The 26095-nt window shown below is 38.0% G+C and overlaps 1 protein-coding gene across 1 annotated transcript; it reads left to right on the top strand.

Annotated features, from left to right (window-relative positions):
- Positions 1-331: 331 nt before the first annotated feature.
- dsc2l (desmocollin 2 like) lies at positions 332-16327 on the top strand. Its single transcript, XM_028472068.1, has 15 exons — positions 332-591; positions 706-825; positions 2605-2715; positions 2919-3074; positions 4040-4184; positions 4269-4423; positions 4503-4637; positions 4708-4893; positions 4979-5226; positions 5841-5983; positions 7900-8121; positions 11185-11406; positions 11519-11634; positions 11713-12012; positions 13579-16327. The coding sequence occupies exons 1-15, from the start codon at positions 553-555 to the stop codon at positions 13774-13776; spliced, it is 2496 nt and encodes an 831-aa protein (XP_028327869.1). The 5' UTR covers positions 332-552; the 3' UTR covers positions 13777-16327.
- Positions 16328-26095: the final 9768 nt, after the last annotated feature.

Genomic DNA, 26095 nt, shown 5'->3' with positions numbered 1-26095 from the left:
AATATTCAGTTTCACCCATGACATTTATATTTAACATTGATTTTTAGATTTAATATTTAACATTGACATATTTTTACGAGAAAAGAAATATCACAAATATTGCTGTAAATCTTCAAAAGTCATAAAAAAAAAAAATCACACGTTTTTAAAACGTGTTTATTTTAGCATGCGTAACTTTAAAATCTGCTCCCCATACTTTACATCCATCATTAATGAGTCTTGTTGGGTTAACGTGACTTTAGGAATGCTGACTCAGCGACACCCCCTGCTGGCAGAAACCAGGCTGAAGTGAACAGTTAATGGGAGCGCAGAGCACAAGCAGACCTTCCCTGGCTGCAGTGTGTTGTTCTGTTACAGGGAGGATCACACCAGGGTGTGTCTGTCTAGGTGTGTCCGCTGGCGCTGACTCACCGTCGGTAGCGACAGACACTCCTCTTCTCTTCACAGCGCAGGCGGGTCTACGGACGTGTGGGAAAGCTCAGCACACACACTTTAACGGACTTTGCTGTCTACGGACGTGAACAAAGTCCGACTGCTTTTGTTTCTACTAAAATGGCAAAAGTTTGGATCATTTTGGTCTGCGCAATAGTTGTAAGTGTTTCTCCTTTTGTTGTGCAGCTTGTGTGGTGGATTCTGTCGGTTGTACCTGTTGAAATGTGAGCCTCATGTGTGGGACTTTGGTCTAATCTCGGGTTTCTTCCTCAGGTGGCTCTTGTATCGGCTGGAGCCGCAGAATGGACATTTTCTCCTTTGGCTGTGCGTAATGGCGCGCCAGGAAGTGCCATGGCGAGGCACGGTGAACGCAGGACAGTCCAGGGCTGGAGTGTAAGCTTCTTTTTTTATCTGATCTCCATGTCTGTCTGCTACAAAGTCCAGGAAGGAGGAAAGGTCAAAGACTCAAATGGATTAAATTCACCTAATTTAATTACATAATAATAATAATAATAATAATAATAATAATAATAATAATAATAATAATAATCAGCCCATTTTGGCAATTTGCTATTTAAATATATATATCGGATTTTATCGGACTGCGTCTAAAATCTCAGATATAATATATATTGGTTTTTGGATTTATTTTTTCAATATCTTCTATTTTTTGGATTTATTTTATTCAATCATAGAATATTATTATTCTAATTCTTTTAAATAATCAAGCCTTTTCTAACATTCTACACTACAAAAGTAATAAAAGTATGTATGATTTGTGCTGATATCGTATTGATATTGGTATCGACCAATACTCAAGGTTGCAATATTGGTATCATATCAGAGATGAAAAATCGTATCGGGACATCCCTAAAAATAACAGAAACAAACAACCTGCCATGTAACAAAAGTTCGGAGTAAAAGTAAAAAGCCACCAAAAAATAAATATTCAAGTAAAGCACAGATACCAGAAAAATTTACTCAAGTACAGTAAAGTCTTGCATCTGTAACCATGTAAAGCCAATTGTACCATTATTTAATTTCTCAGGCCTTTTACATCAACCCGTTCAACAAATAGGTGTTTGATTAAAAAGTTTTTATTTATTTGTTTGAAATGTAACTTATAGGTAAATTACATTTTGACATGACAATGATTGTTTTCAGTGTACACATTAGCCTTCAAACAGTAAGGCTAAACAAACAGCCTCGGTTCAAAGTAATGATGACAGATTATGAGAACATTAGCTCCAGAGGCCAAAAGTACCTAAAGTGTTAGACTTGCTGAAATGAATCATTGTGTAGTCTAATCAATGGTAAATAATGAGCTAATTGTTCTCACGTTTTTATTTAGTTTTGCTTTGGAGACAGTTCTGGACTCATGTCAACATACAGAGGGAAAAAGCACATCTGCAATAATGTCTACTAAAAAACAGAAAACCCAACCCCACATCCAGAGACTGCAAAAAGTAGGAAATCCTCTGATTTGTGCTGCTGCACCTCTTAAAGTGACAGGCGCGTAAGCAGTATTTGGTGCTAAAATGTGGAGAACGTGAGAGTTAAAACATAAAGCCTGCTGGCTTAGACAAAGTGTGACGTATGTTATTGTCTTGAAACTTGAATCTTTAGGCCAGACATAGGCAACCGGTGGCCCGCAGGCCAAATGCGGTCCTTGGTCTTATTTGGAGCAGTAGAAAGTAGAAAATGACAAAAAATACACTGAACAGCAAAAATACTCCAAAAAACATCGAAACATTTTGTAAAAAGCACAAACTAAAAACTAAAGAATTTAAATTTAATCCAAAAACACATTAAATGACAAATATACGCAAATTTCGCACATTTTTTGTTTTTCTTTACTTTTTTATACAAAACTACTTTTCTTTTTTCCCCCTTCTTTTTATTTTTATTTTTATTTTTGTTTTTGTTTACTTTTTTCTTTTTTAAAACACACAATTACTCATACAACACACAAAACCAACACAGAAACACACAAAATGAGAGAAAAATATACAAAATAACAACAAAGAAAGACACAAACGCTTTGTTCTTTTCTCTACTACTGCTCATCGGTCATGATTCTAAATGCTGACGTGAATGCTGATCGTGTGATTCTCAGATCAGAACACCACATTTTTGCGTCATAAAAGTTGTCAATCTGTTTGCCTGTCACAGCGTTCGTACTCAGGTGTGGGTTTACTGAAACGTGCCAAAAGACGTTGGAGTCCTCCTCCCATCAACATACTGGAGAACGACAAAGGACCTTTTCCTAAAGACATCAACATGGTACCTTTCTCTCCCTCTATTACACATGTCTTTTCTTGTGCACAGTTTTTCTCCCCATGCACACTCAGTCACGCAAGTTGTTTTCCAACTTTGGCTTGATGCAGAGAATCATAGCTTTGATACAATACTTTTACCAGACTGAGACAGTCTATTGGAATCTGATGAACAACTGACTTTGATCAAATCTCTGTCGTCTGTTTTAGATCGTATCTGATTCATCACAAAATAAAAAAGTGTACTACACCATGACTGGGCCTGGATATGACAGTCCTCCAAATAATTTATTTAACCTGGATCGTGAGACAGCCATGTTTTCTCTAAACGGACCAGTAGATCGTGAGCAGTACCCATCTTTCACAGTAAGTACAGACATTTTTTTCAAAGTTCAAAGTTACAGTTTTATACACGTGAACATTGTGTTACTATGGTGATATGAAATCTACAAAGTCCAGTGTGATTGTGAATAAAGCATTTATTGATTTGTTAAATGTAAATGCAGTTATATTACATATACTACTAATACATAGCGATGTCCTAATATTGTGCTGTGAACTCCTACGAGTAAAAAAATGGATTTGATCAATTAATGAGGCAAAGCAAGGTCAGCAGCTTTGTAAATGCACTTTTTGTTACAAATGAAGTCACACATGTTCATACATGTAACATGTGGGTTGTAGAGGAAACACAATGTACCAGACTAAGCTGTGACTGTTCAGGAAGGATTGAACCGGAGCCATGAAGGGTGGTGCTTAATTAACAGTGCCTTGTTTGGTACTTATCAAACAGGATATTTGCAGATTTTTAAAGATTTATTTAAAAAATGAGATGTCAGAAATGGTGGCTTAGGCACTTAAATCTACACATTAAAGCCTTTGACCAGTAACAAATAAAAAAAAAAAAAAAAATAATAATAATAATAATAATAATAATAATAATAATAATTTACGTTTTTTTATCTGAAAAAAATATTACAAAAAAGAAGAAGAATTTGTCATCTGGCTCTTTATGATCACATAGGGGATAGCAAAAAAAGGAAATTAAAAGTAGCTCGGTAGGCAAACCTTCATATGTTTAAAAAAAAAAATCCTGAAATCTTCTAATTATTTCTGGTTAGTTGCACATTTTTTTCCCCAACAACTCGCAACTTCAGATTTGATGGTGATTTGCAGCTATTGTAATAATATTTGCTAACATAGCTTAGCAGAAATGACCACTCTGTTGCTAAGCTAATGGCTTGAATCTGGATGGTCGTTTGAAGATACATTGACTTTATTTTGAAACTTGTGATGTGACAATGACGTTTAATACAATGATGTTTTTACAGTTAGAGGTCCGTGTTCGAGACATAGTGACACATGAGGAAACGGACCTGTATCTGCCTATAACCATAGTAGTGGATGATGTGAATGACAATCCTCCTCAGTTCAGTGCTCCCCTACAATTTACCGTGGCTGAGAAAAGCCCCAAAGGTGAGAACTGCAAGTGAATAAGTGATCAAAGCAGCTGTTGTAGCTTTGGTGATGGTGTGCTGATTGTGATCATTGCTATCCCAGGCTCAACGGTGGGACCAGTGTCTGCCACAGACAGAGACCAACCAGGTACTTTGCACGTCAAGATCCGGTACTCTCTTCTGACTGGTCAGAACCTGTTCTCCATTCATCCAGAGACAGGGGTCATCACCACTGCCATTGGCACCCTGGACAGAGAGGTATGTGAACCCTGAAAACATTGATCCTTCCCTCTGCCCACTTTTTCTCCTCATTATTGCTTCAATATTTGTCATTGAGGCACAAGAAATACACATGGTGACTGTAGAAATCAAAGATATGGGAGGTCAGGATTCTGGTTTGTCCACCACTGGAACAGCAACGATTACTCTGACTGATATTAACGACAATCCACCCACTTTCCTGAAGTCATCGGTAAGTCATGTTACTTAAAGAAACACAAGTGGAATGACTGATCAATTGATAATAATCTTCCCTTTTTCAGTATGACGCTTCTATTCAAGAAAACGAGAGTGAAAAACTCATCCTTCGTATTCCTGTTGAGGATAAAGATTTGGTAAACACTCCAAATTGGATTTCAAAGTTTGTTATCACCAAAGGAAATGACAATGGAAATTTCAGGATCACAACAGACCCCAAAACGAACGAGGGCCTTTTGTATGTGGCAAAGGTGAGTGAGGCTCCAAATAAACAATCCCATCCCATTATATCAGCTGTGGAGCTACCAAGCATTCCACGTCTGTCTGCTTTTTCAGCCCTTAGATTATGAGAAGAACAAAAACATAAATCTTCAGATCACCGCACAAAATGAGGCCAAACTAGCTGGCACCACGGCCCAGTGGATGTCTATCCCCGTCAAAGTCGCCGTCGGCGATGTGGATGAAGGCCCAGAATTCAGTGCTCCTATTGTTCGCTTTCCTGTCAAAGAAAACACACCAAATGGGACTTTGATTGGGACGTACTCAGCCATTGATCCAGAAACCAAGAGCAGCGCTGGCATCAGGTAATCCAGTATTAAAATGTAAGAAAGAAAAAATGACATGGCATGCTAAAAAAAATGTAATCGAAGTAGCATTTCGGGACCAAAAACTAATATTTTGTGGCCATAATGAATTCTTTTTTACCGTATCATGTCTGGGGCTCCATACAAATGTAAGGGTAACGTGGTTAAGAGGAGGGCTTAGCTAACACAATTATTCAACAACAGTATGCTCATTATCAAGCGAAAGGTGGATCAATCACAGTGTTGATTTATAAAGCAAAATGTCCAGCATTGAATTGTACTAATAGAATCAGAATGTGTTTTATATACTGTAGCGAGGACTTTGTTTTGGTGGAATGGTGCAACAGTAAATATAGAGAAATTGTATGAAAGATTCATTTAATAATCAATTATTTTATTTATTCATTAAATATTTATTGAAATGCCTTCTTTTTGTCTCTTGTTTAATTTTACAATAAAAAATACATCATTAAACCAAAAAAAGGGGAAAAAAATCTATTAATCTGCAGTTTTGCCACTTTCTTCTTCATTCCATCTGATGTAATCTACTTCTCAACACTAGAGGGCAGACTTATACTGATAAACTGACGTTATTTTACCCCACTGTGTTCCAGATATTACAAGACCTCAGACCCGGCTGGTTGGGTGGACGTCAGCAAAGACACAGGAGAGTTAAGAGTCGCAAACACGATAGACAAAGAGTCAAGCTTCGTTGATAACGGACTTTACAACATCTCTATGAAGGCTGTTGATTCCAGTAAGTGACAACGCTTGTGAAAAGTCTCAATAATCACATAGAAAAAAACGGTCAAAGGATGGACATGAGCTAAAGCACACAGCCATGAATGTGAGGGTGTGGGAAAGTGTGAAGTCTATGTGTTAACTCACAACTGATGCATGTTTGTCACCTAAACGCTATTTGGCACAATCCTACTGCTTAACCTCATTTAGGACACCAGCTCCACCGCTAGAAGTATTGGTCTTTCTGGCCAACTTTGGTTTACCTGTAAACAAGTAGAAATCTGATTTTTTATTGGTGGTGATTGATGTGTGATGTTGGTGTAATTAGATGTACATCTTAGTGCTTGTCAGAACATCTTCTGACAGTTACGGATGTCCCGATACAACTGTTTCTCTGATATGATACCGATATTGCAGCCTTGCGTATAATGACTTATTTTGTAGTGTAGAATGTTAGAAAAGACTTGATCAAGTGATGTCACTCAAACAGAGAACAATAGTCAGCAACAGTAGGGATGAGAAAAACTGACCCATTTATTATTAACCAATTGGTTACATACATTTTAACCTTCAACATATTTTCTACAGTATTCTACAGTAGAATAAAATAAACAAAAAAAAATGAATTGAGGGGAAAAAAAAATAAAAAATTCAGAATCGGAAATTCAGAAATTTGAATCTGATATCCGATATTTGTTTTCAGGCTGATATCGGACCGATATCCAATATCAATATCTGATCTGGACACCCCTACGGACAATCATTTTTCGTCGTAAAAAAAATCAGCATTTTTTGTACAAAATCTATTAACATATTTCTTCTTACCTATCCAATAAAACAACACAACAGCCTGATTTAGAGAACAATATTCCAAATGTTGGAGAGAATGAATCGATAGATATGACCTATTTTTATGAGTGTACTTGTGCATCACTGTAAAGATGATTGATTTTCTTTTGGCTTGTAGAGTCAGTTAATGCTCTTGTCCAATGGAAAGAATCACATTTCTACTTCAACATTTTATAAACCAATGAAATACAAACAGCTGCAAAAAGCCAATGCTGCTTTTAAATGTGTTGTCTTAAGTGTTGCCGACACAGCAACTTTTAGAACCCCGAGCAAATATTTTTTTAAATGAGCAATGACAATCTTAAGACTTTTACTGGTGTATAGTTACAGTCCTGTCCACCATTACAAACCACCAGCAGAACTAGTTCTGTTTATCTGAGTCTGGTTTCTCAAATGGGGGTACGCGATGGCACTACAGGGGGTACTTGAGAGAGAGAAAGTTCTGAATATTAACAAATAAAGTGTCAGCATCGTTCCCACCCCAGGCGTGAAATGACCGGAAATGATAAAAACTATAGAAATATAGAAAAAAAACTTCAGAAAAATGAAAAAAAAACCTGACAATTCTGAAAAATTGGACCAGATTTTTCAAATGTTTTAATTGCTGTTATTTATTTTAGTTTAAAACAACACACAATCTTAAACAACCGTATTTCTATACTTTTACTTTGTGAAATATAAATCTAGTTCAACTAAATACAGTGAAAAAAAAACAAACATCTGAGTTCAAACATGATCAGAAACTAATTCTAGAAAATAAATGTCTTTGGGGTCAAAATTTTTGAAATCAAAATGGGGTCACGATCCAAAAAAGGTTGTGAACCACTGCAATAAATACTGTTTCTCTCCACTTATTTACAAAATGAGATTCTTTAAAATGTGTGTTATCACTCGTTCGTTCCATCATTTTGTTCTATAGTTGTTTTTAAATAGTTTTTTAAGCAAAATGTTGTAGTCGGACAAAAGGGGGGACTTGGATTCAGAAATAAGAGAAAGGGGGGATTTGAGCCAAAAAAGTTTGAGAACCACTGCCATAAAGTGATTAGCCAAAACAAATACAGATGTCTTACTTTTGTTTTCTAGGTGGTAAAATAGGCACAGGATTGGTCATTCTGTCGGTGGAGGACGTCAACGACAATGTGCCGACGCTGCCACCAGGAGAACTGGTGCTGTGTGAGAAGGAAGGAGAAATGGGCTCTGTGCTGGTTGTGGCTGAGGATAAAGACGGGCCTCCATTTGCAGCACCATTTAGCTTTAGCCTACCAGATGACCACGATGGCAAATGGTCTGTGACAAGATATAACGGTAGGAACACACTTAAACTATATGGGAGTTAATTTCATTGGGAAAACAAAGTCTTTCATTGCATTTAATTTACAGTATAACTTATTAGAGAGAATTCTCTTTAGAAATGTAAATCAACAGCAAAATGATCCTTTTCCATTGAGGTACTAGCTAATACAAGCTAGTGTTAGCTTGATACTAGTTTCATGTCAGGAGATTTTACGTTTTATCCATAATGTTTCTACCATTTGGCCGATGGTCCAGCCTACTGGTTAAGGAAGCAGACTCGTAACAGAAGAGTAAGTTTGAATCCACTGAGGGTCACCACTGTGGGCCCTTGAGCAAGGCCCCGACCGTTAACTATAATTGCTTTCCGGGTGCTACACTTTGGCTGCCCACTGCTCCTCATGGATGGGGAAAAGCAGAGAACCTATGTTGTGTATGTATTACAACATGCATGACAATAAATTCAGTTCAATTCAACTTTATTTATATAGCGCAAAATACAACAAAGTCATCTCAAAGTGCTGAACAAAATATAAAGTTCTTAACAAGAAAGAAAGAACCCAACAAGATCCACATGAACAAGCATTTAGCGACAGTGGGAAGAAAAAACTAGATAAACTCGGATCGAAGGATAGACCATCCAACCATTGATCAGGAACCACCAGCTCCAGCATCAAGACACCTGAAACATAAAATAGAGCGTAGGGCGAGGAGAAGGCACAGACTGCAGGAAAAACATGATACACTCGTTCCTAGTGGTTAGGTTAACATTAAATGTGAATTCTTCATTTTTATCCATTTAAAACAAGCATTTACTGATTGTTCCTTAGGCTAAGACTCCAATATGAGTAAAACATGCAAACATTATTCACATGATGCAAAGAATGTTGCTCTTGTGGTAGAAAAAAAGACATTGAACGTGTTTGACCAAAATCAAAATGTGGGAAAGAGTGGATGAGTTGAAGGTATATTTTTTAAGATCTGAAAAATAGTTGTAGTACAAACAATTTTAGGAATTAATTCTTCCTTTTATCACGTGACTTCAGTTGTATCAGCTTCTAGTGTTGTGGTGGTCAAGACCGGTCTTGGTCTCGAGACCAAATTTTAAAGGTCTTGGTCTTGTCTTGGACTCTGAAGCATTTTGACTCGGTCTTGTCTCGGACTCGGGATTTTCCGTCAAGACCGTTCGAGACCAGCACTAATTCCTGCTATTTTTAAACTTTTTTATAATGTGATAATAACACAGAGAAGAACGGGATAAAACAATCCTTTAGTCATTATTTAATCCACCCCGTATAATGACCGCAACCTTCCTTAATGTGACTGTGTGTGTGTGTGTGTGTGTGTGTGTGTGTGTGTGTGTGTGTGTGTGTGTGTGTGTGTGTGTGTGTGTGTGTGTGTGTGTGTGTGTGTGTGTGTGTGTGTGTGTGTGTGTGTGTGTGTGTGTGTGTGTGTGTGTGTGTGTGTGTGTGTGTGGCTACGGTGTCAGTTTGGACCGTGGAGCAGAAGGAGATATGAACTAATCACCGGTAAAAATCCCAGTAAAACTCCAGAAAACAATCACCAGTAATAAATATTATCTCCCTGGTAAAGACAGTAGCTCTAACAACTGGTAAAATGATAAACTGATGATATTACAGCCTGTGAAGGCTGGATAGGTGACGCACTTACTCTGCTTCTGGGTCCTAGTGCCAGCCGAGCGGTGAAGCCTGTTCCTTTTACCGTGTTTACTGAGGTCCGTGTGTGTTTAATAACTCCGTGTGTGTTTAATAACTCTGTGTGTGTTTAATAAGTCCTTGTGTGTCCGTGTGAAAGTCTACATGTTTATGCATCTGTCCATCCACTCTTTTCATTATATCCATGTCTTTTAAGGCTTTATTATATAATATCGGCTGTAGTCCGGGCCGCCGCCATCTTGGATTATGTCGTCACCAGCGCGTCATCGCCGCGCATCACAGAATGAGTCAAATAACTGTAAAGAGGTCTTATATTAGTCTATTATCTTTTAAAGTGGTGTTTTTTTTTTTGTGTCTTTAGACTCCAATTACATTTATGTATATAATATGTTCCCCACAATATAAACAGGTTCACAATATAATTAATTTTTATAGTTTCTGTTTCCAGAATAATAATAATAATTCTCAACAAGAACAATTGATTAATTTGTCACATGACTGTTCCAGGGTTTGTTTGTTTTATTTAGTTTCACATCTACCTGTAGATCTATGTTTTTTACACTGATGACAACTTGTTTGTAGTTTTATTTCAGAAAGTTTCACTTTTACAGTTACAGTTGGAAACCTTTGTGAATTGAATATCCAGTTACATTACAGCAACCAAATTAAACTATATCAACTAAGTGAATTAATAAAAATGGCCTGTATAAAGGCTTTTTCAAACTAAAAAATTATCTTGTGAAATCTGTGACCTGTTGACCTGAACAACTGAAAGAATCAGAATCAAGAATCATTATTTCTTGGTAGAAATGCTTTTAAACACTTGCTGTACATTCAGCTGACATAAAAATCTTGTTTTCAAATATGTAGAATAATTGTGAATTTATCAGTAGCAGTAGTAGTTTTAATATTTTAGTTAATTTTTTGCAGGCACCTTTTTTGTCCGTCAAATGTATTTAAAATAAACTAAAATTAAAGAGAGAATGTTATTTAACTGTTGAACCTTGTCATAATTTTATTTATTTAGAGATTTTTTTAAATTGAAAAAAATAATGTCTATGGTCTTGGTCTTGGTCTTGGTCTCGGCTTGTCTCGGTCTTGGTCTTGACTCGGTCTCGGCTCCCGAAAGTCTTGGTCTTGTCTTGGTCTTGGTGCATTCTGGTCTCGGGCAAGTCTTGGTCTCGGATAGTGCGGTCTTGAACACAACACTATCAGCTTCTACTGGGTTGGATCAGCTAACCCCAATTTACTTTCTAATTAGCTTGTTTACCATTGCTTATCATGGTGTTCCACCCTTTGACAATTACTTACTCTACTTCCAAAAAAGGAAATGACTGGATTTAGTCGTTGTTGGTTGTTTTGGTTGATGTATTCTTTATTTCTGTTTCTTTTTTCTCCTCAGACACTGCAGCTACACTGAAACACCTCAAAGATCTCCCTACGGGGCTACATGAGGTTCCTTTGGTGATCACAGACCTGCAGGGTTTTGGTAAAACACAGACGGCCATAGTGAGGATCTGCGAGTGTAGAGATGGAATCTGCTTGGCCAAGGACACATCTGCTGAATTTGGTGGGCTGGGTGTGCTGGCAATGCTACTGCCTTTACTCCTCCTCCTGCTCCTGGGTGAGTACCAACAGTGCATGTGCAGAGGTGCCCAACATGTGGCTGTTGATTTGTATGCTTAGAGGACGATGCATATTGATACGAAATGCATTCTGTGTTTTTTGTCTTGCAGCTCTACTTTTAGCTTTCTTGTGTTCAACAAAGAGGGATAAAATCGAGCTGGTGGATGCAGGAGACAGTGCAGGGATCCTGCTCAAATCAAACACTGAGGCCCTAGGAGACGAAGTGGTAAGGACATTCCATTCAAATGATTGCATTTGTACAAAAAAAGCTAGCAATGATGTTTATTTTGTTTATTCTCTGCAGGATTCAAACCTCATCAGTGTTCCCACTATGGGTGCAGGGGATGTAGTGAAGGGCTCTGTTAAGGGTGATTTTATGACCTCTGGATGGGTGGGCAACAAGAGCGCAAGTACATTCGGAGGCCAAAGCATACATGAGAATGGGATCTACAGAAATAGCACCTCTAATATGCAAGACTTCTACTCCGGCCAGTATGACACGCAGAGGTTAGGCCAGCAGTTTGGTGGTGGGATGGGCGTGGACTACAGACAGGATTCGGCTTTCCTTCATACATGGCAAACAAATGGCCACTACCTACGCCAGGTAAGGTTGTTTTATAGTAAATGAACTGTTTATCTGTTTAGCTTTGGCTAGAGCCATTGCTACTCTTCCTGGAGTCCACACCCAATACCCAATTAGTGCAGTAAACAATTACATATAACCAGTGTTAGGAAGGTTACTTTCAAAATGTAACCGTTACAGATTACATATTACATGCCCAAAAATGTAATTTGTAACGTAATCCTTTACATTACTCACTCTGAGTACTGTAATCTGATTATCTGGATTACTTTCACATTGAATTTGACTTTTTAAGTGTGGGAATGCAGCCATCATTGAGAAGAATGTAGAGGACTATTGTAAATACAATATTCTTGCTGCTGATGGTGATATTACTCTTCACAGTAATAATGATACATACTCAATCACCTGTTTTAAATGGTCTATTCAACAAACCATGTTAGCACATCATAGTATATAAGGAAAGATAGGACACTAGCCTAGCATTAACTAATAACAGTAGGCTATGTGTAACTCAGAGTTGAGATTAGAGAGGTTGCTAACAGACCATTTTCCTTGTTGACTACACCGATGTTTCTTTATTAATTAGTCGACTAATCTATTACACAAGCTGCTTGTCTTCCAACATTATTAGATTGAGTGACCTACGCACATAGTTTTTTATATTGAAATCTTAAACAGAGAAGCAATGTTGTGTAATCCATTGATTATAACAGTACCTGTAATCCGATTACCAACTATTTAAACAGTAACTATGACGGATTGCAGGGACTCATAATTTGTAATCTGATTAGTTACTGCTGTTACATGTAATTCGTTACTCCCCAACACTGCACATCACATCACACAACAAAGCAAACAAACAACACCTAAAACAATTTACAAAACAAAATCAAAACACTATTCATACAGTCGGAGCGAGTTCCAATTAACAATCAGATGAGTGGTTGTTTAGCAATATACAGTTACAGTTATTTATCAATATACATATACATTTATAGATCACATAAAACGAATCAAACTTACCATCATTAATTGTATTCAGTAATTTTCATCATCAGGCACCTCAAGCTGTTTTGTTAATAAATGTTCTTTCAGTAGTTTTTTTTTATCTAAATTTGTTATTTTCTTGAATAATTTGTCTTAGAAGAGCATTCCATGTCACCCTGGCCCTGTACATCACAGTACTTTTCATTGTATTAGTCTTTGCTTTAGGTAGAGTGAATCTACCTTCCGTAGCATACCTCGTTTCATACACGTGTTCATTAGAACTAAAAGTTGAAATAAAACCCATGGCTGTTGAGATGCAGAAAGTTTCAGGTTTTTGTGTGCCTTTTTCTGCAGTTTAATAAGTCCTTCATCTATGAGAGTGCCATAACCCTCCTGCATGCTCTGAGATAGCATCCTTAGTAAACTTCAATATTTCTAACTTCTGAACTTTCTGCTGAGTTGTTTAATCGCTGTGTAATATCTGAGTGCCAGTCATATCCTCAGCAGCAGGGTGTTATCACATTGTGTCTCCGCTTCCTTTCCTCTCTGTGTAATAACACACAACCTCATACTCAGCCATCTGCTCTGCCTTTGCAGAAATTGGGCTACCTCGGCACGGAGGAAGACGGCCGATTTGCAGACGACATCATCCACGCCTACGGCTATGAGGGGGTGGGCTCTGCTGCCGGCTCTGTTGGCTGCTGCAGCGACTTCGGCGACAACGATAACTTAGACTTTCTAAACAAGCTGGGACCAAAGTTCAACACGCTTGCAGATGTTTGCAGAAATACATGAACTAAGTGACATTGTTTACCCTTTGCTGGACAGGAAATGAAAGAGGACGAGGAATGCATGGTGATCCACTAAATGAGGAAAAGAACAAGCAGATGGTGCCAATCTGTGGGTGCACTGCTCTACATTCTCTTATGTAGTGATTTTTGTTTCCCTACAGCAAGGGTTGCAAACTCAATTCCTGGAGAGTCACAGTCCTGCACACTTTAGCTCTTACCATTCTACTTTACATTTCGATTTGACAAAAGTGTCATTGTGCATCTGGAAAAGCAAACAAGTTCCTCCTTACCGTCACCTGTTGAAGCAGGGAGATGTGTAAAACACGCAGGACTGAGGCCCTTGAGGACTAGAATTTGAAATCCCTGCTTTACAACTTCCTTTTTTTTTTAAAACATTTGCACTGAGAGCGAAACGTGTGCCGCTTATTGTACAGTGTGTGTGGCGTAATAGTTTGTTTGGCTGCTCTTTGCCTTTAGATTCTTGGTTTTGCAGATTCTTTCAACCGTATTCAGCTATGACGGGCGAAAAGGTGGAGTTTTTAATGAACAAGTCAACTACTGATGGGGGTGTACTTATTTTCTTTTATGTTTTTTTTTTGTTTTACATATGACAGATACATTTTCTACAGTTTTGATTTTACATGTTTGCTAGTTTCACATTTTTAACATTTGGTGTTGATCATATTGAAGTGATAATTCAGGAATGAAATGGTGACGAACAGGATGGCACACTGTTGATCAGAATCATTCTGGTGCTGGTGGACGGTCAGCACTTGGGTGTCGTCTTAGCCCCCTGGTAAAGAGTTTATCGTGACATTCTTTAAGCAATCTTGTGAAAGACGGCACACGGGTGTGAACGGCAGGGGTGCGGTGTGACACGCTCAGTGATGGCTTCAGTACTGTAGTGACACGCTCAGATGTTCCCATAGGTCGTTGAAATAAGGCAATGGTTCTGCTATTGAATCTTTAACACTGTGGCAGGTTTAATTTAAAATTAAGTTGGATTAAGTTAGATTAAGGCAATGAATGTGTTTTTCTCGCGTTGTGTCAACAGTTGTTACCTTTTTAAGCACATTGTGAGCCAGAATTTTTCTAACCCACCAAAAGCATTAAAGCCTCTGCTTACATCTTAGATGGAAGGTTGTTTTCATTCTAGCTAGAACACTACATTAAAAAATAAAGACAAGCGTCTTTGTGCCACTTGGACTCAAGGAGAGTTTTTTTTGTTTGTTGTTGGAGCAGAAACAGCAGATCTTTGTGCAGTGTTTTGTGTGCACTCGAGTGAATGATTTACAAGGTGTGGCACACAGAGCTTGCACAATGTGAAGGGCACAAAGACTCAACACAGCCAAATTCTCCAACAGCCAGCCAGTAACTCCTGCAGCCCTCTGCATAACACAAGGATCCTTTTTCTCTAATTACACCAACAATCTACCTCTTCCCACAGCATGAACCTCAGAGATCTGCTCTTATACTGGTGGGAAAACACTTCATCATGAGCATATTTTCCCTTAAAAAGAAATCTACATATTTGAATGCAATATTAATGAGATATTTCCAATAGATGGATTCTGTGCATATAAGCATTGCTTAAGTTTTCAAAGATCTCATAAATAAATAACCTAAAATCATAAATGTATTGAAAGCCATTCCCAATTCCCATCTGATTCATCCGCCCAAATGCAATGGATGAATTATTTATTTATTTATGCTAACTTCTAAAAATGGATGCTCATAAGGACTCTTCTTTTTGTTGATGGCATGCAGATGAATAGCGATGCACAATATTTGGAGTTTCAAATGAAGCTGGAAATGAAAGGAAAGCATGCACACTGTCACATGAGTGTGGCGATAAAGATCTGATGTGACAGCGGGGAGAGGGAAACCATATGTTTAAACAAGCCTAGACTCACCATGATCAAACACTGGTCCCTTGTTAAAAATACAACAATTATATCAGGACAGATTAAAATAATACTGTCACAATTATGGGAGGATGTGAACGAGATGTGAACATCAAGGGGTTTCTGCTTTAAATCCCACTGGGGCCAATTAGCAGAAGCTCGAAAAGTCACTTAACTCAAAGTAATGAAGTTAAGCAGTTGACCTGAATATGTAAAGAAGCCAGATAGCAATTTCGTTAATCATATTTTACCTTTAAACACATTTTTGTGTTGTAATTACTGCTCATTGGACACATTTCACTTTGCAGAATCTGAACAAGTTCAAAGTATCCCTCAGACATTTAGTAGGTGAACTGTTACTCTTGCAACAAAAATCACTCAACATAATTTATTTGTATTTTAAACTGATATCCAGGGAGAGAGAGAGGAGATGCTGTTTGAACAAAGCAGCAGCAGCAGACCTCATGATTAAATCCCTCTTTTATATGTAATGTACTTATAGTTTCACTTAAAGTCAAAAAGAAACATTGTACGAAGAGCCTGCTGTACAAAACAACAAGCCCAGCTGTCCTATCAGATGGTGGGTGCCTTAGGCACTGCACGACTTTAAAAAAAAAAAAAAAAAAAAAAAAAAAAAACTCCAGTTGAAATTAAAAACACTTCCCAAAAATGTGACGATTTCTTTCAAATCAATCCTTCTTTGAGGCACATAATTCAATCGCCCACATAGTGTGTCTAACCTTTGTCAGGGCTGCTTGAGCCATCACTTCAAGTCACTGCTGTAAAGATGCAATTAACTCTAAAGCAGGAGCGTGAAATTAATTTATTGCTTGTAATTAGTTTTCGTCATACTGTGAAAACAATCTCCAGATAGGGAGTTTTCACCCTCCACCAGAGAGTCTGAGGACACTTGGCTTGGTCTGAGCTCAATATGGAGATGTGCCTTCAGCTGCCAAGACAGTGGAGTGAAGAAAACTCCTTAACCCCCTGTTGACACTAGCCTCAGGATGTACAGTTCTATGAGCCTCGTGACATCATTCAGCTCCTATCAACACGGTTTTGTTTTTTGATTTTGGAAAGCACAAACAGGTCAAGTTTACATGAAACATACTGTAGGTTGGATTGTGTGTGTGTGTGTGTGTGTGTCAGAATGCAAGACTTTAATTAAAAATCAGTAAATTCCCATACCACTCTTTGTTATTATTGCTAAGGCCACTAGGTGTCACACTTAGTCCTCATCTAGGAAGCAGTGTGTGAGGGTTATTTATGAATTTCTGTGAAGACACTTTTCAGTCTGCTTCATGTGTAAGCAAACACCTGGAAACACTTCAATTAGACTGCCGAGTCACATCATCTCCGTGAAGAGCAAGTGATGGTTATGGCAGGAGCCTCGTCAGACTTTGATGTGGCGTTGCCGGCAAAGTTGTCATGTGGTCCTTGTCCCCTTCAATGATATTTAGTGTCACTTATCTAACAAGATCAGGCGTCTCATTACATGTGAGCCTCACCTCCATGCTTGTTATGACTACAGCTAGATTGGAAGTGAGCTCTGTCTCAGCAGCCGAGCTTTTCTCACATAATGTAGTAAAAACCAAACCCTAAATATTGGGTTTCTTTAAAACACGCTTTAAGTCAGTGAATTGCAGTTCTAAGGGTCACAACAAATGTTGTGTCATTGGTATAATGAGCACCACTAGTCCCAAAACACACCACATATACTGAGAATATGTGTATTATTTAAAGTAGTAGCCAACAGCTAATTAGGCTTTAATGCATTTACCTAACTTTTCTTACAGTGTATTTTGAGTTTTGTTTGCATTATTTGTTTGCAGTATTGCTTTTCTTCCTTTTCAGGCTCAATTAGGGCATTGGTACACTTTAATTAATGACTTTGTTTGGCAGTGTGAGAGAACCTCAAGCATATGAGTCTCAATTAGTGGAATGGATCCCAGCAACACTGCCCCTTTTTGATATTAACGTCAATAGCTATTTGTTATTTACCGACACAAAACAATACTTTTTAATAACCATGATGTCATAATAATAACGCTGACAAAGACAATATGGAAACATCGCAAGTTACACTATTCTAACGCTAGTATGGAAATCCGTTTGAATTTGACATCAGTTAAACCAAAGCTCTACCAGCAGTGTTGTGCTGGTAACTGAAAAAAAGTAACTAGTTACCATTACTAGTTACTTCATTCACAAAATAACTCAGTAACTATTTTAATTACTTACACCAAAAAGTAATGCGTTACTGGAAAAAAAGTAACTTTTGAGTTACTTAGAATTAAAGAATTGCTATTTTTTGGGTCATTAGTGTCTGTACAGCTTCATATCAGTGCTGTATCAGAAAATAATCCACTGTTGATCAACTCTGTGTTGGAGAAATAGTGGTTAAGGAAGTTGGCTTGTAATCAGAGGGTCAGTGGTTTGAATCCCTCCTACCCCTACTGCTCCTGTATTAACATTGCTTTGGATAAAAGCCTCTGATAAATGAAATGTTATTGTATCCAACCCTACAGTTTATAATCATTTACATTAACAGAACTAAACTCTGCTCAGTATTAGTCTTTACAAGCACCAATCTGACTCAAACACTAAGTATTTATTCAATACCAGTTTATTTACCTGAGACCAGCAGAATCTGAAAACGTTACAAGGAATTCTGAAATAAATAAAACACAAAACAACCTGAATATTATTCAGAATCAAAGATCAAAAATTAAAGTGGCTTCGGCATCATAAAACAGTTGTGTTTAGCCTTAGAATGTTCCCTTACAGCTTTAGTACAAAAACTAGCAACGATATACAACAAAAACACAAAAAACCTTGTAAAATATTAACATTTGGAATACATTTTGACCAACTCTGCTTTACAAAATCTGCTATAAAACAACCATAAATGATGTGCATATGAAGCACAAAACAGCTGCTCCAAAATTAAAACTGCAATTTTTCATCCTTAGCACAGTAATGTAAAGTGAGCTTGAGCGTATTCCAGGTGCACATTCTGATATTGAAAATGCTTATAAAAATAAATATGAAAAAACTAATTCACAGCATTTTTTGTTTCAAGTAACGCGTTACCGCCCAACACTGTACATGTACAACAATTTGGAGTACATGTACTCATAAAACTAGTTTTTACTAGAAACTATGGTAACACTTTACTTCAAGTTTTATACATATAAGGCTGACATTATGCTGTCATTATTATGACGTGATCCTAACCCTAACTGTAACCGTTCCTTACCATAACCCCTAAAGACTCAAACATACTTGGACTGTACGTTCTCCTCAGAGCTTACATACTCGGGCGCAATACCGTGTAGTAGTTTCCATTAAAGTCCTACATGTCCCATGATTCTTAGCGCACCTCTGTAGTCTTTGTACTCCTGGGATGTGTTTTAAAGGTGTCGGTACTTTCGTAGCTCGTCTGCCAGTCTCTCCTCTAAGCTTGTGTTCATCTCTCCAGCTCTGTTTCACCAGGAGGTGAAATGCAGGTCGGTGTTCCATTTAATGCAGGTCGATACGCTTTGCGGGTGTCTGCCCAAGTATGTTTGAGTTTTAACTCTAACCCTAATCCTTCATTACCGTAACCCCTAACCCTAACCCTACCTAACCCCACTAAATCCCTCCACCTAACCCAAAAAATGCCAACACAGCTCTAAAGTTGTCATAATTTAGCAAAAGGTGTCATAATTCAGGGAATGACACTTAAGGACAGCTTAATGACAGTGTAATGTCAGCTTTATGTGCAAAACTTCAAGAAAAGTGTTATGGTAAGTCTATTAGTACTATTAGTAACACAAAATTGCTTATTGGTAGATTGTTTTGCTTTACTAGTAAGGTCTACTCGCGCAATCATGCACCAAAAACCTTTAACATTACAATCAAAATCTGACTAGTAGTACTAGTAGTTTGTTTTTAGTCTTTAGTACATCTAGTAAAATTAGTGTACTCGTGTGCAAATAAACCAAATTTGAGTTCTAGTAGAACTATGGCTGATATCACTGATATCATATTTATGCTCTAATGGCTGTCCATACGCTTCAGGATCAAAACTTTGGGGTTAACCACTATTACTGTTAAGCAGCTGTAAAGGAAACATAACTTATATCAATTTTAAGTAATACTGTAGCAGTTGTCACTGTGGAGTTGAATTATATGTGTTTTTTCTTTTGTATCTCATGGTTGTGGTAATAGATGTACCGGAATCTTCTGTTCTACGTAAACACAGTTCCTTCTGAGAGGTTATTGTTGCTTTCAAGGTTGAGAGGTTACTTTATCCATCAGGCTGTAGATTTGTGTGATCTGTGTAACTCTTACAACCTGCCTCCCCATCTGTCCTTGGGAAAGAGCAGGTCACTGATAAGAAGCCTTAGATCAGGCTCTCACTTGTTTTTTGTGAGCTTGAGCTGACTGGCTCTTTAAAAAAAATGAAAAATAAATTGAAACTTACAAAGTACTCTTTCAGTATGTTTTTTTGTAAGATTGGTCTTCCTTATCTGTACCCTCTGCACAGTGAGGAATGATCACAGCAAAGAGGTGATTCTCTACAGAAGCGACAGGGTGATGTCGGAGTTGAATGAAAAAATATGCCAGCCAAACATGAGGATGAAACTCTGCCACGTTAACCTACGTCAGAGCTTGGGCCCTTTCTAAAGCTTTCAACTGAACTCATAAAGAAGAGCAAGCTGGAGTGCAAGTGTCTGTTTCCACAAAGTGCTCCTAACAAACGCTTGAATTCAAACCACAAAACATTGATGAGTTACCTTAAAGCAGACACTTTATTTCCAATCAGGAAAAGCTATATAATAAATCTCCCAACAACCTGATTGTTTTTGTTCCACCAACTGACTCACAAAAAGCCCACATCTACACTTAAAAATAGGCTCGGAGATTAAATCTTGTAAATACGTGTTTGTGATGACAGACAATCTGTTCTTCAGCAAAGATGGTGCCGACTTTCACTGCCAGAAGATTAAAAACATTCATTTCTTCCAAACATCCTGAGGCATTTCTGCCACGCAGACATTCCTATTGTTTCATTGAGTGTGCCCACTTTATAATGTGTGATGCTACTGCTAATATCTGTACTATGAAATCACTGCTGGGTCATGGGATTACTGCGACATAAGAACTTCTGTTATTAACAGCATCGATGAAAAGATTAAACTGAAGAAATTATGTTAGAATTTATTTCTGCAAAAACACTTCATCAGGACGACATAACTGCCTGAGGATGGTTTGATTCAACACATGCTGAATTCAGCTAAAAAATAATAACAAAAAGACCAAGTGTTACTATGAATCTTTGATGCTTGACTTATACAATGTTTTTCATTGAATCCATAGACATATATGAACTACAATGGACTCCTGCGAGAATGACTACATCTTAGTTGCCTTTTTAACAGGAACCAACCGCACACAACATCAAACTTCTGCTCCTGTAAATAATCGGGACAACTATCAATTCCATTACATTAAAGGTACACTGTGTAACTTATGGCCACTAGGGGCGCTAGACCTGTAACTTTCACATCAAGCTCCCCTAGCGGCCTCAAGCGCCGCAGCACTGTCGCAGAAATCAACAAACAGTCAGTCGGGCCAGCCTCCCTTGTCTTTTGATTGTGTATGTAGACAGTAGTTGACCTGTAACATCGGGGTAAGGATTGGCGCCGCGGCTACAGTCTATGGGCTGGAGGAGCAGCCACCACCGCCCTCCTCTCCCTGCCGCTGGAGTCCCGGCACTCGGCCTTCCTCGCCATGTTGGTGGCGCTCCCCCCCACTCCCTGGCCTTGCTTCTGTCGTCGGTCCCCTTCGCCGAGGGTCGAAGCGGCGGCCGGGGTCGGGGAGTAGGAAGGGAGCGCCACCGACATGGTGAGGTGGGCCGAGCACCGGGTCTCTGGCAGGGGGAAGAGGAGGGCGGTGGTGGCTGCTCCTCACGCCCATAGACTGTAGCCGTGGCGCGAGCCCAGCCCCGAGAGCCATTCTAAAGTTACGGATCTGGCTTTCCGACTTCCCTTACTAAAGAATCCTCGTTTAACTGAACTATTGCTGCGATTAGTTCACCATTAACCTAACATGAAACTACCATATTGTGCTCTTTTGACTATGAACAGAGGCTAAACATGTTTCAGCTGCCCACAGCAATGGCGCCGGGTCGGGAAATGCCCGTATGTTGTGACGTCACGTGGGAACTATATATCTGAGCTTGTGACTGCCGTAAAGTGAAATGTTCTCCAGGCAAGACGGTCCGTCTCCTCCAAACTTCCATAGTCGGTATTTCAAGAGGGAAGCCCCGCTCTGAGCATTGATACTGTCAAGTGCTGTATATTGGACTGAGGAATCATTTAAAATAACTCATATGGGTCAACTCTTTAGATCAAAAAGTCTACCTTTAAAGAGCAGTTTTGTGAAATATAGCAACATGCTATATAACATAGAAATATAGCAACATGCTATATAACATAGAAATATAGCAACATGCAAGATTTAGTATATATATATTCATATATATATATATATATTTTTAAATATAATATTAACATGCTGAAAGTCTTGAATGCTGTTAAATCTCACAAAAGTGTTCTTTGATGTGATGGATTTGATAAATAACTGTACACTAAATATGATCCTTGAGATGTTTGTAAAGTAAATTAATTTCACTTTAAATAAATACTGAGGCTAAAATATTGAAAATATATGAGTGTATTGACCAATATTTAATCACTAAATAGGCTATTAGTCTCTGGATTTAAATGCTAAACTCTTGTGAATTTCCTTGAACCAAAGTCTTTTAATGGTAATCAATGGACACAAGGACATGAGTGACGCACATAGCCAAAGAGCAGGCAAACAGTGAATAGATGGAGCTAATACATTGCACAAATGCACCAAAAATTAGAAAAAGAAATGGGTAAAAATCTATCTATCTATCTATCTATCTATCTATCTATCTATCTATCTATGGGATCAGCTTGTTATTTATTGTAAAGAGTTGTACTGTAGACGAACTGTAATGGTCTCCCAATGAAGCAACGTCACATTCTAAATCTGCTGAATGTTTCATTAATGTGTTTCATGATTTATTCAGTAGTGTTGTGGTGCACTGATTTATGTGTCTGTGTACAGTATATTTACTTATTATGGTCATGGGTTCAAGTCCAGAGAAGGAGAATGAGGTAAAGTTTGGACACATTTTACAGTAATTTCATCAACAGTTCCAGAGCAGATAAACTGAGCCATCTAAGGATTTCATATCCATCCATTAGTGCCATAACCAGACCTTTTGTATTTTATAACTTATTGTTGTAGCACTCTGTTCTATGTTATGTATAAAAATAAAACCTTATAAATACTTAATACTTGATACAATACATGTTTTTTTGTTATCTGTAATGTAATTTTGTTAAGTTGATGAATATGGCTGGATATTTATCTACTTTATACGACCAGCATTACTGTAAATTGCTGTTTTAATGATACATTTCAAGTTTAAAAAACCTGGGCCTGAGATACGACCATGAATGCTCAGGCAGAGTATCTTCATCCTTCTCAGGGTCTATCTCTCATGAACCAATAGTCCGGACTACAACGCAACACCAGTCCTCCTGGTGTAGCCTGGATTGTTCTCCTCCCGTGTGCTGCCTGTCGGAGGCAGGTTCTTCTGCATTAGCATCTTTGATAAAGGTGCTGCTACTCGCTAAGCTAACTGCTGTTGTGATGCTGTAACTCTGCGATTTCCACAGAAACAACATTGGACTTCTTTACCTCAGGCTTAGCTTCACTTATTGGCTTAAAAAACTCTTTAAATCCAGCTGCCTTTTTTCCCAAGCCATTTCTTACCATCTTCCAAACTGACAAGACATAATTTATGTGGAAAATCACATTTTAGATGTAGCGGTCATGGCCCGACTTTCCTCTCTCTTCCTCACTCGCACTCAGTTTTTACATTCGGTTATGTGTGTATAATGAAATTTCCAGTGATTTCAACTCAATAAAAGACAGTTGTTCAAATATAATACTTAGAAATGTAATCAAAACACCAAAAAGAAAATGAGATGCTGAAAAAAATTTAAAAAAAAAATACAAATTTAGGTGCTGGATTCAATGAAATAAGTGCTTCCAAATTAAGCTTTGACCACCAGTATTTTACATGTCTGCTAATGTAGAACAGTAAAGCTGCTGTCAAAGTGTTTAGCCCTATAATGCTAGCAATATGAATTACTCCTTCTTTTCTATGAAATACGTTTTAGCACCAGCAGCCATCAAACATTAAAACATAAAACAACTGACGCTCGGTGACATCTGGTTGATGGTGGCAATAAAAAAGGGGACCTGAAAAAAAGTTTTTCTATAGTCCTTAAAGTAAATCCTTGGTAAGGTTTGACTGTCATGTTTTACTAGAATAGAATAGAATATATATACATAAGGAATACGGTAAAAGTCTGTCGGGATAAAAAACTTAATCAGTATAAAAGTTAATTGGCATAATTGGCATGGGTATAAAATGTTAAATGTGTGCTTATTGTTAAGAGCAGGGTTTCTCAAATGGGGGTACGTTTACCCCTAGGGGCACTACAGGGAGAGATGGAGTAGAAACTTAACAAATTAAAGTATTGCAAGTATGGTTACAATGATCATAATTTTGATGATGGAAATGATCTTGATTAGAAGACCATGAACTGAAAATACAAAAGTCAGTCTAGGTCTCACACCAGGCAGAAAATGACCAGAAATTATAAATGAATGAATGAATTATAAACAAATCTATTCAGGAGGCACTTAATACTGTTTATCACTCATTCATTCCATCATCATGTTCTATAGTTGTTTTTTCACTGTATTTTGAGAAAGATTTTGTAGTTGTTTTGTTCAGAAATAAGAGAAGGGGGAACTTGACTCATAAAAGTTGGAGAACCACTGGTTTAGAGAGAGGATTTGCTTGGATTTAACATAAGAACATGTAAGGGTCAACAGAGTGTGTATTACTTATTAATAGAAAGAAAAAACAGACAGGGCTAGTGTTGTGAGCTTAGTTTGGTGTTGATTTTTGGTTCATAATTAGTTTAGTGGGTTTGTGCACAGTAGTAGAGTTTGAGTCTTATTCAGTTATCTGTAGGTTGCAGGTTCAGGCTCCAGTGGGGCTCATTTATCATTTGCTTTTTACTTGCTTTTTATTTGTTATGTTTTAGTGTTTGGTATTTTTATTGTAATATGTCGGTTCTTAGTTTTTTCATCCTGCAGGTGTTAAGATGTGGGGGCTGCGCTGTTGTAATGGATGTTTACCCTATGTCTGTGAGTTTATTTCTTTGAGTTCATTTGGTCATCTTTTTACCTGTGAGTATTGTTTTGTTAAGACCCAGGAGGCAGGAGTAGCGCTCATAATACCAGTTCATAATTTTATTGTTTACAAAAACTCAAAGTAATGAGGTACAAAATAAAGGTAATGCAAGGAAACAGAATTGACTTGGGAAAAGCGCCATGTGCAGAGACAGAAACTGACAATGACAACAACCCTGGCACCATTCTGTGTCCAAACACTCATGTAAACAGTTAAGGAGTCTAATAAGGAAATTCTACACTCCTGAGTGCCAAACAGGAGGGAGCCTAATCACTCAAACACACTGACGAGACTGGGGGTGAAGACACAAGCAGGAATACCTGAAACCACACAGAGAAACAAGAAAAAATAAAGCTCAAGATGTGAACTTGAAATCTAAATGCTACACAAATGCACAATAAACAGGGACTGAACCAAAATAAAACTAAAAGACGACGCACACTGGGATGAAAACAAACGACAGTAAACATAACAGACATGACATTTTCTGTGTTGGTCTGTAACTTCTTGCTTTGAGTTGTATTTCATTGTAATTTTTTGAGTTTGTGCTTTTGGAGTTTATTTTGTGTTTTTCTGGGGTTCACATTAAATGGATGATCAGTTGTGCACAATTTCTGCTTCCTCCTTGTGTTCTCTGCAAATTCCACAATCCTCACCCATCCTCAGCCATGACATAGAGCAGGCCAGGGTGGGATAAACATAGATTAGGAGCGTAAGTACGAGGAGCACTGTACCCCCCCCCCCCCCCCCCACACACACACACACACAGTAGAATCCATCGTTTTCCACAGTCATGCAGCTTCTCTTTGGGCTTCACTCAGTGTGACCTTACAAACGTTTAGGAGTAATGAAATGTGTGTGTTTATTCATGGATGAGAGACAGATTGCTGGATCACTACCTACTAGGGATGTAACGATTAATCGTAAGGCAGTTAAAAATCGATTCATAGGTATCACGGTTGATAACGATTTTCTGAAAATTGAATCGCAGTACTTTTTTTAACCAGCAGAGGGCCATCCACAAGTGTAGGCGGCGGGCGGAGTCTGCTAATACTTTCTTT

Source organism: Gouania willdenowi, chromosome 17 (assembly GCF_900634775.1).
Source record: "Gouania willdenowi chromosome 17, fGouWil2.1, whole genome shotgun sequence".
NCBI lineage: Eukaryota > Metazoa > Chordata > Actinopteri > Blenniiformes > Gobiesocidae > Gouania > Gouania willdenowi.
The sequence above is the reverse complement of the archived record's forward strand: the minus strand, read 5'-3'. Positions and strand labels throughout refer to the sequence as shown.

Excerpts from the sequence above, each read along its gene's own strand:
- dsc2l (XM_028472068.1), top strand. The coding sequence starts at position 553 with ATGGCAAAAGTTTGGATCATTTTGGTCTGCGCAATAGTT. Across the intron at positions 8,122-11,184 it reads GTCTGTGACAAGATATAACG|ACACTGCAGCTACACTGAAA; the intron begins GTAGGAACACAC and ends TTTTCTCCTCAG. Across the intron at positions 12,013-13,578 it reads ATGGCCACTACCTACGCCAG|AAATTGGGCTACCTCGGCAC; the intron begins GTAAGGTTGTTT and ends CTGCCTTTGCAG.